The sequence below is a fragment of the Anolis carolinensis genome, chromosome 3 (assembly GCF_035594765.1).
Source record: "Anolis carolinensis isolate JA03-04 chromosome 3, rAnoCar3.1.pri, whole genome shotgun sequence".
Taxonomy (NCBI): domain Eukaryota; kingdom Metazoa; phylum Chordata; class Lepidosauria; order Squamata; family Dactyloidae; genus Anolis; species Anolis carolinensis.
The window spans coordinates 126,284,078-126,303,252 of record NC_085843.1 but is presented as its reverse complement, the minus strand read 5'-3'; the positions used below and the strand labels follow the sequence as shown (position 1 = coordinate 126,303,252).

The 19,175-nt window shown below is 39.4% G+C and overlaps 1 protein-coding gene across 1 annotated transcript in view; it reads left to right on the top strand.

Annotated features, from left to right (window-relative positions):
* ubac2 (UBA domain containing 2) overlaps positions 1-13,675 on the top strand; it is a 114,195-nt gene extending 100,520 nt beyond the window's left edge. The window contains exons 8-9 of the mRNA XM_062975481.1: positions 6,134-6,256; positions 10,892-13,675. Of these exons, the coding sequence (XP_062831551.1) occupies positions 6,134-6,256; positions 10,892-10,999 (231 nt within the window). The 3' untranslated portion in view covers positions 11,000-13,675. The remainder of the gene's footprint in view (positions 1-6,133; positions 6,257-10,891) is intronic.
* Positions 13,676-19,175: the final 5,500 nt, after the last annotated feature.

Below are 19,175 nucleotides of genomic sequence, written 5' to 3'. Positions count from 1 at the left end.
CTGATGGAAACGCTCCAGGAGTTTGGTGTGACGTCTGTAGACAGTCCACGTTTCACAGGAGTAGAGCAGGGTTGGAGGACAATGGCTTTGTAAACAAGCACCTTGGTATCTCTACGGATGTCCCGGTCATCAAACACTCTCTGCTTCATACGGAAAATGCTGCACTCGCAGAGCTCAGGCAGTGTTGTATTTCAGTGTCGATGTTGACTTTTGTGGAGAGGTGGCTGCCAAGGCAGCGGAAATGGTCAACATTTTCTAATGTTACACCATTAAGCTGTATTCCTGGCTTTGCAGGGGGATTAGCTGGTGCCTGTTGGAAGAGCACTTTGGTTTTCTCGATGTTCAGTGAGAGGCCAAGCTTCTCGTATGCTTCTGCGAAGGTGTTTAGAGTGGCTTGTAGGTCTTCTTCTGAATGCGCACAGACTACGTTGTCATCAGAACTGTCACAGAACTCCCATGACCAACAGGAAATACTGGAAGGGTTTGGTGAGCATTGACCTTGAGTTTGGGAGTTGTAGTTCATCTACATCCAGAGATCACTGTGGATTCAAACAATGATGGATCTGGACCAAACATGTTACAAATACTCAATATGCCCAAATTTGAACACTGGTGGAGTTTGGGGGAAATAAACCTTGATATTTGGGAGTTGTAGTTGCTGGGATTTATAGTTCATCTACAATCAAAGAGCCCACACAGAACCCCCATGACCAACAGAAAATACCTGTCTTTGGCGACCCCTCTGAACCCCCCTCGCGACCCCCACCCAGGGTCCCAACCCTCAGGTTGAGAAGCGCTGCTTTAAAAGGACAACTTCAGATGCTGTGTGTGGAAAAATCCTTAAAATAGCAAATATTATTGACACCACCTGCATAAAAGATACTTTGCATTTCTTCTACTCATTGCTCCTTCTAGTATTAAATACAAGAAAAAGACCCAATATATAACCATTGTGCAATGCTAATGGGTGTTGCCTTTCAATGCAAGATATTTATAAAGAATCAAGCTGAATTCAAAATAGCACTTAGGAGGAGAACTGTTTTTTTTTCAAGACTTTAAACAGGTATGGCAGATGGGGTTCTTAGGTCATACTTACCCTAATGTCTCTTTGTGGCCTCGCCTCTGCTCCTCAAATATCTGGAACCCCAAAACATTTTTAATTTGATGAAAAAACCTCCCAAATGACTAAAAATGCTTTGTTGTTTTTATGTTCCCCCAACCCTACAAAAAAGAAATTCTCATGTGAGCCGATCCTGCCCCTCCAAAAAAACAACTCAGAATTAGTAAAAAAGAAGATAAATCAAGTCAAAACTTCTTTGATCATGCCCAGACCACTGAAAATATGGCAGTGTGCACAACTACTAGGCAAACAAAATTCAATCCTAACGCATTGTCCAACTTTTAAATAAGCCATCTCCCATAATCCATTCTTTCAAACTAAATGTGTATAAACTCATCAGACACGGTTGACAACTTTTGGCAAATTGCGTCTAGAATCAGTGAAAGTTGTACAATACAGCTATTTTCAATACATTTTCCTTTGTGGTTCTAAAGAATCGCTGTTGTTTTATTATTTGTGAGTGAAAAACAATGCTTACTTCAGACTACAGTGCTATAATTATCTGGCAGTACATCTTATACGTTAAGTGGGAGTTATTTTCCACTTTGAAAGCAATTTTTGTGCCATGCAGATGTATAAGGAGCATGATAATAAATACTGTACTGACCAATCTTGCACAACTTTGAAACACAGGTCTAAAAGTCGTGGTTTCGTGGGGCACCAACACCTTTTTGCAGAGAAGGCTAAAGGTGGTGTGAAACTATAACTCCCATGATTCCATAGCATTGAGCCATAAAAGTTAAAGGGGTGTCAAATTGCATTAATTCTGCAATGTAAATGCACCCTTACAACAACTTGTCACTCCTGGATACATTTAGGGAGGTCCTAGAAAAGAATGAATGAGCCCTTGGGCTTTCAAGGTACCAAACATTGTCAAAAAGGAATTGCTTCCGATATTACTGCCCTCCCATGAAAATCTCCTTTTGTGAAATGCATCAAAAATTAATATGTTGAAGGACAAAACTTGAAGTTCTTTGTATGTTGACACCCTGTTCTCTGATAATTTCCCCATAGTTAGGTTACCTTGAGATCATGGAAATAACCAATAACTAATAGCAAGTTATATGTAATTCGTTCTTTTCCCATAGTAATAAAGATGCAACTGAGTTATGTTCTGATTGTAACTTATCAAAAAACATTCTTTTCAGATGTAACTGTAACATTTAAATATTTTATACCACCTGAGAATGTAGAGTTGGAACACGAGACATCCCTGGAATGTTTTTGTGTTGCTATGTGAGTTTTTATTACATTCACTGCAGTTAGAACATGCAAGGGGTAGATTTTGCTTGCTCTCAAATTTGCTACTCATATTTACTCTTGAACAATGAAAAGTTCTGTTTTTCTTTTCAGTTTTTTTTCTGTGCTCCCCCCCCCCCCCCCCACACACACACACACACAATTTCAGTAGCTATGCAGAAAACTTGTTTTGACAACATTTGGTTGGCATGCATTTTCTGTACAGTGACTTTTGAAAAAAAGCACAGAATTAACCTCTGATCTGGCAATACTCTTCGGGGAGATGGGGCGGGGTATAAAAATAAAGTTATTATTGTTGTTGTTGTTGTTGTTGTTACTATTCACAAATTGTTCTATTCCTCTCCGCTTTTATTAGTTCATTTAGTAACAAATGTCCATGTACGTGTGAGAGAGAGATGATTACTGTACACAATTATTTACTTTGTAAGCATAACTTTTCAAGATCTTAATAGTTCCCTAATTTAAATAATTAGCCATACCCACGTGCACACACATATACACACACATACTGTTTTTGCTGATCTGTATTAAAAAATATTTTGTTTGCTAAAGCATGCAAGACTGTACTGCTTTTTGCATGTGAGAAGAAAAAAATGGAATGAACAAATGTTTAAAATATCTTGATAAGAAAACACACACAGAGTTGTAGCATGGGTTGTGATAATCTAATGCCCCAAGCTTTAGCTTCTTAAAATGCAAATAATGATAACAGAATTGTTGTTTTTCTATTTTGGGTGTTGGTGCGGGTGGGTGTGGATGGGTGTGATTGACAGAGGAAGAGGCCTTCAGTACTGATTCATAGATGTACAAACACATCAAAATGGTAACGATCCTTTAATATCGCCTAGATGTAGTTTCATGCACAACACTTCAATTTTTAGAGCTTTTAAAAAGTACAACACTTCTACTGCTGCTTTTAAATTAGAGACAAGTTGTGCACTCCAAAATAGTGAGGGTACTTCCATTTCAGAACGTTGAGATGTGATATACTAATACATCCTTGTTATTGCAAGATTTTACATTTTCCTGTCAAAACTGGGGAAGGGTATAATAATCTCATACTACCGCTTTCTTTGATACTATCTTTCTTTGATACTGAACAAGCCAAACCAAATCTGGAATGGATCATTTTGGGATAAACTTGAGTCAGCACTGGATTGCAAGAAATGGGTATGCAGTGGCACCTAAATATGTAAAGCTATGCTCACAACGCCGTCGTAGTAGTAGTAGTAATAATAATAATAATAATAATAATAATAATAATAATAATAATAATAATAATGTTATTGATTACCTGCCTTTCCTGATGACTCTAGGCAGGGAACAACAAAGTCAAAGTCATATGAATATAAAACAAATAAAATAAATTACATAGATAAAAACACAAACATATATTTTAAAACTTGCACCAAATACAGATACAGAATTGACATACAGTAGCAATAGAATATAAATCAAAACTCATGATTGAAAGTTGACTGGGTAGGCCTGCCAGAAGAGATGGGTCTTCAATTGCATTTTAAATTCTGACATAATGTGTGATATGCACTGAATCCTCCCCCTCCACACACACACAATTTCTTTATATTATATTGATATCAGGTTGGGTTGCTGACCTGAAGGGTGCCAGGTTCGAATCCCACCCGGGGAGAGCGTGGATAAGCTCCCTCTTTCAGCTCCAGCTCCATGTGGGGACATGAGAGAAGCCTCCCACAAGGATGGTAAAAACATCAAAACATCCGGATGTCCCCTGGGCAACATCCTAGCAGACAGCCAATTCTCTCACACCAGAAGCAACTTGCAGTTTCTGAAGTCGCTCCTGACACGAAAAGAAACCCTAGGTTTGCAAGAATTACAAAACCCCTTAGTCCTACATACCTATCCCAGTGCTCTTGCTTTTTATATCCATCTAGATGAATAATAATAATAATAATAATAATAATAATAATAATAATAATAATAACTTTATTTTTATACCCCGCCCCATCTCCCCGAAGGGACTCGGGGCGGCTTACATGGGGCCTTGCCCGATAAAACAATTCTTTCTGTTCCCCAGTTTGACCTGAATGTTCTTCCCTTGCCCACATAATCGCTGCCTCACTTCAGACTTCGAAGCTGGCTAAAAGCTGTTATGAGGTCATTAAAAAAAAACCAACCTGAACCCCTCCAAATTAGAACATTGCCACCCAGTGTCCAATATCACTTTCTTCATCAAGGTGCCAGAGTTCATGGTATCTTCTCATCTCCAGGGGTTCCTGAATGCTAGGGATTATATCAGTGTGTCAGATTCAAGGCCCATGGGCTGAATCTGGCTCTCCATGTCATTTTATGTGGCTTCCAGATGCTGGAATATAACTCCTGTTTTCCTCATCATTTGATATAATGGCTAGATCTGATAGGAGTTGTGATATAGTAGCATCTGGAAAGCTGCAGTTTGTTCTGTTTAGTCAGGAAACGAGTTTGAATTTAGATACGGGGCTTGTGGATATTTTGTCTGACGTCAAAATGTCCTTTAACCTTTCTCCAGCCTCAGAGCCCCACGTGTTGATGGGTTGCAATTCCCATTGTCCCCAGTATACGTGTGGATAATCAAAAAGTGATGGAACCCAGATTGGAGAAAAATTAAAGAACACTGATCACTATGTAAAAAATTATAGTTGGCCCTCTGTATCCATGGATTCTCAGTCCATGGATTCAACCACCCTATGAAAGCACCATAAGGCTGATGTGGTCCTCCATGAAAATGAGTTTGATCACCCTTGCCTTATGACTGGGAAGCAGCCAGAGAATAGGAGCAATATTAGTCATCCACTTCCAGAAGATTTTGGATGATCACATTCTTCTGCAACAACAAAAAGAAAATCAGTTTTTGTCCCCAAATATCCCCAAACAGAGAGGCTGGGATTACACATCTCCTAAAATCACAGTTTAATGGATTGTGCATATTCCTGGATGCAGCACTGAACCTGGATAACCTTCAAAAATCTCATCTGATCTAAAATTATGGAGTAAGACTGCCGACTATAGCAGGTTACAGAAAACACACAACAGATCCATTGTTTACAGGTCAGTTTCTGGGTAGAATTCACATTTCATGTTGACATCTATAAAGCCCTCTTCAGCTTGGGTTGCGACTGATAAGAGCCTGAGTTCTGAAATCTTTGAAGGAGGTCTTTCTTTTCATTCCACCACTGACATCAGTACTTTTGGTGAGGGTACAGGATATTAGGATTTTCTTAGTGTCTGCCCCCAAACGGAAACACTCGTCTCCATTGGGTTAGACTGGCCCTATTTTTCCACCAGTAGGCAAAAATCTAATTATTTAGACAGGACTTTGGGTGTAACTAGCAGTTGCAGAAGGATCTTTTAATGGGATGTGCTGTTCTTGTGTTTTGAATATGATCTGAAAATCTTTAAATGAATAATTTACTAAATTTGTAAGGTATTAAGTTTTTATTTGTATTCTGTTTTAATTGATATTGTAAAACACCTTGGGCCCCATGGCAGGAGAAAGGTAGGATGTAAACTGAACAAATGAATGTATATTAATTGCCTATTCTTCACATTCTTGTAGCTATGATGGAAGCAAGGACAGAGATACATATTCTTTATTGGTTTTGTTGTTGTTATCGATTCACACAGTTTTTTGTCTGTCTTAAACTTGATTTTGGGTGACAGGGATCTATTTTGTCTGAAGTTGCAATTTTCTTGCTGATTTTTTAAATAATTTTATATTTAAAATATCACTTATAGGGTGGAATTATTAACTGGAACCGTCTCTTCCCTCCTTTACGTCATCGGCATAATGCAAACTATCAGGACAATCACCAGCCTGAACATGAAGGACTGCCTCCAGCTGAGGTTTCTGAAGAACAGGTAAAAAAAAAACACACACACACTGATTTTCTTGATAAAAGAGGTAAAAATTTCGATGTTATCTGATAATTTTGATTACATTAGGGTATATATCATTTCCTACATGTTCTGACCAATAAGCAGAATAAGGTGATTGCCCTGGATGTTAGAAGGTAATTTCAAAAGTCAGATGCCAACTGAGAGCAAAATATAGTTTATTAAAGTAATAGTCCAAAAATAGTTCAAAGAATTAGCAGAAACTTAAAACACTTAAACTTCAGTGTTATTAAGTAGTTAAAACAGAAGAAATGCCAAAAACACGAGCTGACATATAATCCGGATTAACCAGAGATAAAATCCGGACTAAACATAAAATACTTGAACTCAGCCCAAAGGCACAAAACGGACTTGAAATGGTGAAACAAACAAAAGCAAACAGTTACGAAACCCCCAAAACCTTCCCAAAATTCAGGAGTACGAAAGTAGCTTTAAACCAAAACAAACACCCAAACCGGGCTGGAGAACTCTCTGTTGAGAGCAGCAAAGCAAGCGGAACAGAAAGACGCTGGCGAGCCCGCAGCAAACCGCTGCTGGAGCGAAGGCCAAGCCAGGAATTGAAGAAGCAGAGCAGGAAAACATTGTCAAGTCGGTCCGAAGTCGGGATGAGCAGCCAGCATCAGGGTCAAGAGCGAAGCCAGTAGTCAGCAACAGAAAGCAGCCACGGAATTGGGAACGACGGCAAAACACGTTTTAGGAGCGAAGAGTAAAGCCGAGTCGAATTCCAGTCCATGGTCCAAGGAGTTGAAGTCATCAAAAGAAGGTCCACGTCACGGAATGGCACAGAAAGCCAAAACAACGAAGGCGAACAGCAGCTAATGCAAAATAGTAATAACAGTGCAGTCCAGGGAAACCCACACAATTCCAGCCCTCCGTTGCAGAATGACCCGGATCAAACTTACATCTGTTGCAAAGTCCCAAGCCAGTCTTCAAAATCACGTACAGGAAACCCAATGGCACCCAGCAACACCTTGCCACACGCAAAGCATAGTGGCCAAACATCCCCAATTTATTTAGGTTTCCTTGGGCGTCGAAACTTCTAACACCCTAGGATCAGGTGTCCCAAATTCTTCATCAGAATCTGAGCTCCAAACAGCCAACGCCCTTGGATCAGGCGTCCCAAACTCTTCATCAGAATTAATATCATTCTGCCCATACCCCACTCTGTCCACACCTGTGGAACCACCCTCATTCCTCCAGGCAGACCATGTGGGATCTGCTTCTGAAGATACCCAAGCCTCTCCAGCATCAACAGCCTCCATGGATCCAGATTCCTCCCCAAGCCCTTCCGGAGCCCATGCCCAATCTATGCCAGCTTCCTTCGTCACCACTGGTTCCTCAGCATCCATTTCCACCTCAACACCCTCTCCCAAATCCTCACATAAATCTTCCTCAGAAGATTCCTCATCAATCTCCCTGATTCTCTTTCTATATAAATCTTCCAACGAGCCCTCCTCACGAGGATTCCTCCTTCCTCTCCTGATCTCACCATTATTACTCACAGCCTCAGAAGACTCATTCACAACAGTAATGGTGTCAACCTTCTGGCTGTTCCTTTCAAATTTCTTGGCTGTTCTTCCCCAATCCCACTATAGAATAAAAATGCAAATGCCACACATGTCCTGAGCCTCTAAGTGTGCTTTCTATCTCAGATGTGATACAAGATATTGTGTGTATTGTTGCTGTTGTTGTGTGCCTTCAAGTTGCTACTGACTTAGGAAGGGGTTTTCTGGAGCTGAGTGTGTGTAACTTATCCAAGATGGGTTTTCATGGCCAAATGGGGAATTAAACCCTAGTCTCCAGAGTTGTGATCTAATACTCAAACCACTACACCATGCTGATTATCTAAAATATATTAGCCCGTTGTAAATGTTAGTGTGAAGCCAACTTCTTTGCATGGATTGGGGAAGAGATGTCATCTTTGCCCCTGGAAGCATGGAAAGTATGCCTTTTCCCTTTGTGCTGGATGTGGGATCCATGTGCTCTGTACCATTTGAGCTGATGCCACTGTGGCTGGCCAGACCCAAAGTATGGGAATAATGCAGCAGGTAGAAGGTTGAAAAAGTGTATATTTTATTTCTATAAATTACATGTTAGCATTTTTGAATGCTAACCGAAATAATATTTATGATCTCATATACAAAATGATTGGGTATAATTTTTCAACTTCAGATACGGCATCTTGCAAATGCAGGCAACGAGGCACACTTTAAGGATTCTAGTTACCATGGCACTTAAAGGAGTCAAAGCTCTGATGTTCTATCCATGGAAGACAGCCACATGCTAATATCATGGCATCACCTTCATTGAAAGAAAAAGAGTGACAACTGTTTCTAAGAGTAAAACAGTTTCAAGAATGTGTTGTTTGTATTAACATTTATGTACTGCCCTTTTTTTGCAAACAATTAAGAAGGTAGGGAAGAAGGGAAAAAAGAAATCTCAGGTTCATAGTAATGGTATGCACTGGAAATGAATTTAAAGGTTTTGGGACCAGAGAGTACCAACTGGCATTTAGTCCTAGTTAGAATCTACTTTTTGGGCTTCCAGCTCCCAGCATGTGCAGACATGGGCCTTTCTGTCATTTGCTTCTCTGTTCCACTGAGGTCTGTTGTTCCATTATGTATGGATCTCTATGGGATAGTGATGACAACAGTTGGGATCAGAAAAGTGGCGAGAAGGAAAAACATTAAACTCTCTTTTATTCCTCTCCCTCACTCCTGAAGTGTACTCTCCATAAGTCAGAAATGACTTGAAGGCACACAATAACGGCTACGTTAATTAAAGTGATTCTGCTCAGATTTCAAAATTTTGTTACAGCTGTGCTCCAAAAACAAATTCAGGTGTTCTCTGAATTAACACACTTCTCTCATAGAGGCAGTAGCACTTCAATTTTCACTGGGGAAATTGTTTTAATACCTCTCTGTTTCAAAGTTTCACTGCCTCAAAAAATGTCACACCGGGGAAAGAACATTAAAGCAGAGTTCTTACATTGTTGCACTGCAGGGATTTTTTCCTTTTCCCTGCCAACAGATTGCATTGGTGAAACCCATTTGGCAACTTCCCCTATCACCAGCACCAAGCCCCCAGGAACTGGGCTGAGAGGAGAAGGAGTTACAGTGTTAGCTCTTCCCGCATATGGTACAAGGCTTCTTATGTTATTCCAGCAATGTAAGAAAGGAAGATGTAGTGGGATACTGTGAACATAAGGTTTTAAGGGGAGCAATTTTCATAATAAAGTTATTCCCCACATAAAGTTTAGGTAGGATTAGCTCATGAGGTCCTGTATTGCCTTAGACCAGAGATTCCCAAACTAAGACCAGGGGTCCCCAAACCCCCTATAAGGAACATCTTAAAGAGTTGAGTATGTTTAGCCTGCAGAAGAGAAAGTTGAGAGGAGACATAGCCATGTCTAAATATGTGAAAGGATGTCAAAGGAAGGAGGAGCAAGCTTGTTTTCTGTTGCCCTGGAAATCAGGACTCAGAGCAATGAGTTCATATTACAGGAAAGGAGATTCCACCTGAACATTAGGAAGAACTTCCTGACTGTAAAAGCTGTTCAGCAGTGGAACTCTCTGCCTCAGAGTGTGGTGGAGGTTCCTTCCTTGGAAACCTTTAAACAGTGACTGGATGGCCATCTGGCAGAGGTACTTTGAATGTATTTTTCCTGCATGGCAGGGGGTTGGACCAGATGGACCATGCGGTCTCTTCCAACTCTGATTCCATTATTCTAAGGCCCACGGGCTGGATGCATCCCTCCAAGATAATTTACCCGGCCCCTGCCCTAATCTTTAGACTCAAGATCACCCTAAGTCTGAAATGACTTCAAGGTAAACAAACACAACCCTAATTAACTTGAGTATCTCATCATCTAAAAGCAGGTCCACATTTCCCATAGAAATAGTGGTAAGTTTATGTTGTTCTTCATTTTAAATATTTTATTGTTCTTTTGTGGGGGAGGGGGGTTGTACTACAAATAAGATGTGTGTTATATGTATAGGAATTTATTCATATTTTTTTTAAAACTATAGTACAGCCCCTCCCCTAACAGGCTGCAGGACCATGAATCAACTCTCTGCTTAAAATGTTTGGGGACCCCTGCCGTAGACATTTAAACTCTTGACTAGCTTTCATGTATCAGAACAAGGGCACTATTCTTTACCAAGATCCTGCATTAGAATAATAGAATCCTAGAGTTGGAAGAGACCACATGGGCCATCCGGTCCACCCCCGCCATGCAGGAAAAGTACATTCAAAGTACCCCTGACAGATGGTCACCCAGCCTCTGTTTAAAAGCCTCCCAAGGAAGGAACTCCCACCAGAATTTGAGGCAGTGAGTTCCACTGTTAAACAGCTCTTCTTACAGTTAGGAACTTCTTCCTAATGTTCTGGTGAAATCACCTTTCCTGCCATTTGAATCCATTGCTCCAAGTTCTAGTGTTCAGGGCAGCAGAAAACAAGCCTGCTCCCTCTTTCTTGTACTACATATACTTATTCTCAGCAACTTGTTTAAACCATGCTATTATGTTGCATGCTTGGTTGTACTTCAGATAATGATTTCTTTGTTCTTTTATTCTTCACCCATCCTTATTTCTTTGCTAGGTTGCACGGCTTATGGAAATGGGATTCTCCCGGGTTGATGCTTTGGAAGCTTTGAGGGCTTCAAATAATGACCTTAATGTAGCCACCAACTTTCTGCTTCAGCATTGATGACTACCTGCAGTGAAGAACTTGAATTGATATATTTAGTGCGTTGTCCAAAGGAGGACCTTAACCATTAGCAGAATACATTCTGGAATGTCTCAGTCAAGAAGAGGATGTTCTCTCTTCACATGTGACATATCAGAGGAGAAATGGATAGCACTGGAAATGTCTCACTTTTGAATAGGGAAGCTTTCTGGCTAGGTTGCACTTAAAAATTACTTTCAAGCAATTTTAATATACAAAAACCTCATTATTTGAGAAAAGGGCAAGTGCCCCCCCAGCCACCCCCCCCCCAAATAATTAAGAAACAGGAAGAAATGGTGAAACGTGTATAAAAAGCACCTCTTTTTTCAAGAATCACAGTTTTACATCTTTTTTTCTGATTTTAAATATTCTTGTACACTGTGTTTAATTCACCACCTTTGTTAGTGCTTTAAGACAAAATGAATAATTCCTGGTCCCATGCAATTTCAATAATGAAAGGGAGGACTGTAATGTAGTCAGAGGACTCTGATAATATTTATGGAGCACAGTAAAATAGAATGAGGACATGAAATCAGATAAGGAAAAGGGAGAAGGAAGAAAAGCAGAAAGATTTATAACAAAATAAAATTGAAAGAGGATTCATTAATAGTGTAGGATGAAGAATAAGAAAAAAAAGTCATGGCTATTGCTTTAGCTGTATGTTCCTGTAAATGTTTCTTAAGCAAACCAATCATAAAAGGTCTGCAGTCCATTTGTTCTGTTTGGAAGAAGATGGGGGACGAGTTCAGAGTACAATACTCAGCAAAAGGAATTCTAGCCTTGCTCAGAGGCATTATCTTGTTTTCCAGGGCAGAGCTTTGGCATTAAGTATAGCTCCTCTGTAAATTATGGTGAACAATGGCTCAGGTCAAGCCCTGTACACAGATGTACTCTCTCTCCATGGCATTGAAACCTGAATACTTGAAGTTTTCATCGTCACCTGTATAAAGGAAAAGAAAACTGCATGTAAATTATCTATATTTTATTGGTACTGGATGCAGGACTGGAACACTATATTTTTCCATCTCAAATTGCACCACTCATTTATTCCTTTTTGAGAGAAAGCCTTTGACCCTTTTTGTGGGCTCCTAATTGGAAGTTTGTGAGTAACCCTTTCTTTATCCTAATCACAGTTAAAACTAGAATAAGGGTATGAAAATCTTTCCCACATAATGAAAACTGTGAGAATGGTTAACGGCAAAGAACATCTATGTATTCACTTTTCAAAAATACTTCTGTGCTATGCAATAATGTATGTTTTTTTCAAATACTGTGGTTTATAGACACTGTATATTGTTCAGATGTTATCTTGGTGATCTTTTCATACTCAGTGCCTACTGCATGCATTCTCTTTTAGGTTTGACATATCTGATTCCAGAATCACATCTTAGCATGTGCTTTTGGTGAGAAAGATTTATAGAGACAGCATAATACTTGGTAAGGTGGAAAAAATATGAAAACACTACCATAAACTCTGCATACTTGCCGTGGTAGCTGTGTGGTAGTTCTACAGAAGGGTTCTATGCACATGAGGAGCTCTGTTGAGACACTTCTATAGCTAGGCGAGAGTTTTGGTGGGAGCCTGAACCCAACCACCTAAATTGCATTGCACAGTGATAACCAGGTCCCCACATTGGGGATGGCGGGAGAGGTCACATTTAATAGGTCTTGAAGGCCCAGGCTGCAATCCACATTATTCAGGAGGAGGTGGGAAATTGGGAGTATATGATAGCATAAACTATCTTGCTTAGGGATATGTATATAAACTTATTTCCTTGTGTCAGTTGTCCAAATCTTATGCAGTGTTAAAGAACAATTTGAAGCAATGTTCTGAACGGATCCGCCTTAACAGAAAAACTGCCTCTAGAAAACTCTGTGCTTATACAATTAAACTAAAACTGAGACTGGGAAAAGCAGGGATTTAATGTTTCTTCAGTTGACATGGGCCATGATATCAAAAACCACAATCCCAGAGTTTCTTGTACATACACGAAAGCAGTGGCGCCTAATAGAAGGGCAAAGGGAAAAACTATAAGATAGTGGGAGCAAGTTAGCCTGTTAGAGCAATCAATAACATTTGTTTTATATTCTAGGGGAGTGGGAAAACGTCTAGGGGACTGGGAAAACGTATTAAATGTCAATATTGCAAAGCATCCCACTGATGTTCCTAGGATTTTTTCCATGTAAATGTTTCTCGAAGGCTATTGTTGTAAAAGAATGTGAACTAGTACCTCCATTGTCCAAAGCTCTACAGATTTTTTTGCACACTGCCTGTGACTTTGTGGAAGGTAAAAGATATTTCAGCAAGCTAGCACAAATCCAAATATACAGGTGTTCTGTAATGAGAAAATAATAAAAAGGTCACATGATCTTAACTACTAAATGTGCAAAAGAAATTGACTCGGGAGTAATTCATGGCTTTGATATTAATTGGCCTAATGTGTGTTATTAAACTGATTCATTAATTAGAATAATAATAATAATAATAATAAAGTATTGATAGCATAACTGCTTTATTAATGACCCAAAAGTTACAAAATAGTTGCAAATGTATACAATTCTCAGGATGGATATTATTGTCAACCAAAATATCAATATTAAATATCAAACAGAATATGTAACAGTAATTTCAGAATTAAAGTGGGCTTTTTTCATGGCTCTGATGATTGTATGTATGAGATGAGAAACTGGGGAAGGGGTTACCTTATTACCACTTTGTAGCAGGGGCCCCTAATTTTACAAAATGACCCTTGGAACCTGGCAAAAACTTGCGAGAACATGTACTCTGGGCTATGGGGTGACACTGTTCTCTTTTATGCCTTATCCCATTTCTTTTTTTAAAAAAGTTTCTTAGTGTACTTACAGCAGGGAAACATAACCTTAAACTGGGGGAAGGGCAGTCTCAATCAATCCTCTTGTCTCACTTTTTGGCTGTTTTAAAAATGTCCCAGTTTCTGTTGCCTTCTCCTCCTTTCCCTTGTTATCCTCCACTTACTTTAGTTGCTGCAAATTGAGTTCAAACTGCAATAGTAGTTTGTATTCAGTTAACTTAGCAAAAGGAAGAAGAAGGTGAAGTCTTGCTCCTCCCAAGTGTTTTAGGCAAAAGCATATTGCTGTAGCCTCTCTAAACCTGTGAGTTCTTCCTCATTAATAAGCTTTACTATCTTGGCTCCGCTATAATATGTCCCAGATTTTTTTATGTGAAACGTCGTAGGGTTTGGGAAAGCAGCCAGTCTAATTTGGCTGAAATTAATGTAGCACTCAGCCTAATTTCTAATTTATTTTATTTTAAAAAATCTGAAAACAATCAGTTCAGGTCTTCAGAAAGAATTGTTTGTTATTTGACAGTCCATTGACTGAGAAGAAAGGAGGATAAAAATGAGGGGCAGGTGGAACAGTGGCTCTATCCAAATTTGGTTCTTGGCTTTTCCGTCGTTGACTTCAGCTCTGTCTCTTTCCAACCTGTCGCTTCCAAGAGATTGTCTTGAATGGAGCATGGACATCAACAGATAAATGTTCACACCCATAGCTATTCTACACTGCCAGTTTTATTTTTTATTTACTTTATTTATGTGCCACCTTTCTCCCAAAATGGGACCCAAAATGACTCACAAAAAGAATATTTCTCTCCCCATAGTTCGTTTTTGTAGTGGCCCTATTGGACTCTGGGGCAAGACCCTTCTGTTTCCATTAGCCTCCACTTGCAAGTAGCAAATGATTGGTTTCAATCAGTAACAATTCTTCATTTGGAAGAGACTTGCCTGAAAAGAGACGCTTTATTATAAACAAGGCAGGTTTACACAGTCCTGTTGGGAAAAGTGATCCAAATAGCAGACTCTAATGAAGCCACTTAACATTGCCCATCAGATATTTTTGCCCAACACTGACTCTTGAGACCACCCACCCACAGAATTATAGCAGTTTGACACCACATCTGCCAAATCCTGGGATTAGCAGTTTGTTGAGATGCTAGAACTCTCAGACAAAGGGTAAATATCTCACAAAACTACAAAACCCAGAATTCCCAGCATTGAACCACGACAGTTAATGTGGCGTCAATCTGTTACAATTCTGCAGTGTGGATACAGCATCTGGCAAGAAGTATAATAGTGAAACCATAGGCTATTTCACTTTTGGATCTCACTGAGCTTTCAGCTTATGTGAAAATGTGTAATACTTACTTGGATCTTCCAGCTTTTCCTGTAATGAGAACATCCAAGTTCAGTATCACCTACATTCTTCTCAATCTACCTGACTTTCTCTCTCCTCATTAGCATCCATGACTCTAATGGCAAATTACAAAGAAACTGCTTTTTAGGTGTCTTGGAGAAGACTGCTCTGAGAGTTTAAGGAGAAACAAGAAAAAAGGGTAAGTTACCACATTGATCATCATTCTCAAAACAGTCTCACTTCCTCTGCCATGTATAACTTTGCCCAGCACGGAAGTAACTTGTACTAACTCTTGAAGTTGTTTCTGACCTTTGGTGTACCTAAGATGAACCTATTACAGAGCTTTCTTTGCACCATTTATTCAGAAGGGGTTTGTCCTTGCCTTCCTTTGAGGCTAAGAATGTAATTTGCCCAAGGTCTCCAGTGGGTTTCCATAGCTGAGTAAAGGATTCAGACTCTGGTCTCCAGAGCCACAGTAAAACATTCAGATAACTACACCACTCTGCCTCCCTTCTCAACTTGTGTTAGCCCTGGAAAAATGAACAGTTACTTTCCCACAGATCTCAGCAGTGGAAACATTGCTTCCATTTTTGTTATTCAAGTCTGTCTAGCCTGTGAGAAGACGTTTGCATTGGAATAGTGATCACATTTATGGTCATCTGTAGTCAAAGCAGGAATGGGGTTGGTGACCAATTTCCACCCCAAAACACCCATGGGCAGCACTCGCACTTCTGAAAGTAGTGTTGCATCATTTTCAGTAACCATTTTGGACCGATTTTCAAGTGGTATGCTGACTGTTCCCAAAGGCACTTAAATTTGTGATTCTCTTCTAGAGAAAAAGATCTGAATCAGCCAAAAGTTTCTGTGTAGCAGTTTCTAGCATGATATGTACTTTTCTAGGTTTCACTTCTCTGACAGAATGGTTCATTTGTTCAGAAGTCAAACAAATGTATGGTACTTTCCAGCCTGCTCAAATCAGTTACATGGCAGTTGGGGCTATTCACCTAATCCGGGTGGCACAGTCATCTTGGAGGTCCAAGCTATCTGGAACGACGTTGAAGAGCAATGCTGGAGAGATGGCAGGAGAGTGGTGGACAGATAACTTTGTGGATTTCTTGTGCTTTCAAATTGTTATTAAGGAAACTTCTTAAACGTGTAGCAGTTTTGGTTGTTGTTGAGAGGCTCAAAACTGAGTCCAATGAAGAAGTTAGCCTAATTTAAAATTTAACATTGCATTGGTTAAAAGCTCAGAATTAGAAACTTGGCCTTTTTGACAAAATGCAGACAAAAATGTAAAGTAGCAAAGAAAATGGTCTATAGTAAACATGAGATAGGAGATACAACTCCACAATTGCACAAAATTGTAAAGATACAGTTGATCTTTAAAGTATTGTCTACCTTCTGGTTGTAACTATACCTATACGTCTCTCTGAACATGCTTTCATCATTGTGTTGGTTTACACAGGGAAATCTGCATATGCCCCTACTTAAATATAAAATGTTTAAACTGTATATAGCTCAACAAAACCATGAAAGAAAATAAGTACATTTTGATTTCTCTGGCCACATCTTAATTAGGTAATGTTCTTCTAATGTATCTCAAGCCCCTTCTACACTGCCATATAATCCAGATTATCAAAGCAGATAATCCACATCTGCTTTGAACTAGATTATATGAGTCTACACTACCATATAATCCAGTTCAAAGCAGATAATCTGGATTTTATATGGCAGTGTAGAAGGGGCCTCAAACTCAGAGCACAGAAACTCCATTCTTATCTTGGTCCAAATAAGTTCTCCATGGCTCGATATTAAAAACAGTGTTAGTATTGTGAATTATTGGGTTTGAATTGCACACTAGAATACACAATTCCTCTGAAAGTGATATCACCACATGATGCTATACTTTGACAGCTTGTCTTTTGAGGGCAATTATCTCATGTTGGTTTGGTGGTGAAACAGTGAATATGAGGGTCTTGTATACACAAGACTTGCAGAGGCCTCTCCTACACAGCCACATAAAATCCAGATTATCTGCTTTGAACTGGATTATCTGAGGACCCTTTTATACTTCCATATAATCCAGAATATCAAGGCAGATAATCCACATTATTTGCTTTGATAATCTGAATTATATGGCAGTGTAGAAGAGACATAAGGGCCCTTCCACACAGCCATATAACCCAGAATATCAAGGCATACAATCCACAATATCTGTAGAAGGGATCTTAGTTAACCAGGCCACCCTTTTCTTCGTAGTGTTATGACAAGGACCCAAACATGGCTGGCCATTTTAGGATTATAACCTAGTTTTAAAAATGTAATAGTCAGAAAGGTCTTTCCATTGCTTATTTCAGTCCTTTTGGATTAAAACCATGTTAACAGAGTATATTTAATTTGAACAGAAAGCTGAAGATGTGAATTGACTCTTTTGGAAAATTGTATACAGGGAGTCCCCAAAATACGAACAAAATAGGTTCTGTAGGTTTGCTCTTAAGTTGAATTTGTATGTAACTCAGAACCCCTCCCCCACATACACTATATACACACACACACACACAAACTTTGGATGGCACAGGGAAAGGTTAACACCCATGTGAGGTTTTTTTGTTTTTGTTTTTTTGCTGTCTCTGCCCCTGTTCAAAATATTTCACCTCACTTTCTGTCCCTGCGATAATTGCATTTTGAAAAATTGGGCTTGTTGTCAAGGATTGGTGATAAAGCTTCAGTGGAGACTCCTTTTACCTATGATAATGCTTTCAGGGGTAAATTTCTTTTCTGATGGGTAGATTTCTCTCACTTTCAGTTGTCTCACCCCCATTCTTAACTATGAGTCGTTTGTAAATCATATGTTTGCAACTCGGAGACTGCCTGTACTTGAATTCATAACAGGTGATGCTAGGCTTCTGTCTGTGGTGAGCAATCAGAGGAGGACTTATTCAGTCATGCCCATAATTGCCTGGTGGTATGGCCAGGATAATATTTTTAAAGTATCAAGTGGCTTTGCCATGATATTATTCTTCATCATAAATACGATGATAATACATTCAGGTTCCAGTTATGCTGTCACACTTTCTCGGTTAGTTTTTTAAACATCTTGGCTTTTCTCATCTCCTCCCACTTTGATCGTTGACTTACTCCAGTTGCTGTAAACTTGGTTCAAAGTGCAAAAGTAATTAGTCTCCACTTAGTTCATCAGGAAGGAGATGAGAAGATGAGACTGTCCCTTCTCCAAAGGATCATGGAAAAGCAAAGAGCTGGAGCCACTCTTTGCTTTGGAAGAGAACGTTTTGTGCTCTGTGGCTTTAAATTACTTCTTGGAGTATAAGCAAAGGGAATAGACACACCTTGTAAAAAAGTTGTGGAAGGGGGCTGCCCTGGCAGTTAAGAGGTGCTTTCCATGAGGAGAACCCCTTTGACTGATAATAACACCCCAGGTGTCCTCTCAATCTCTTTTTCTAACAGATTCCCCTCTGAGAAGGAACAGTGCTTTCTATTGTGTATTGTGTAGTTGTGTATATGGGGTTAATAGTGCTTATTTTGTAGTGATATATATGGAGTTCATTGGTTGAGTTTAAGTTCTTCAAAAAGGAAAATAGAAAATACCAAGTGATAGCAAAATTGTGGGTGGTATAGTGAACTAGGACTATAAGAGGTTAGTAGATATGGAAGCTGCAAGTGGAAACTGCTTTGAAGCAGTGGAAAGAGATCTGGAATAACAATTGAAGGAGAAGCAGAGAAGAGAGAAGGCAGTGGGAAACAAGAAGGGACCAAAGAATAAAGGTAAAAAAAATAGCAAAAGAGTGAGGCTTGATCTGAAGAACAGTATTGAAGAAAATGCTTGCCAACAGGTCTCTCCAAAGTTGAGGGTTTTTTGCTCAAAACTAGAAGGAAAACAACTGGAAAAGGGTAATGCTGTACTTATATTTATTTTCGATATTTCTTCCCCGCCCTTCTCCCCGAGGGGACTCAGGGCAGCTTACACAAC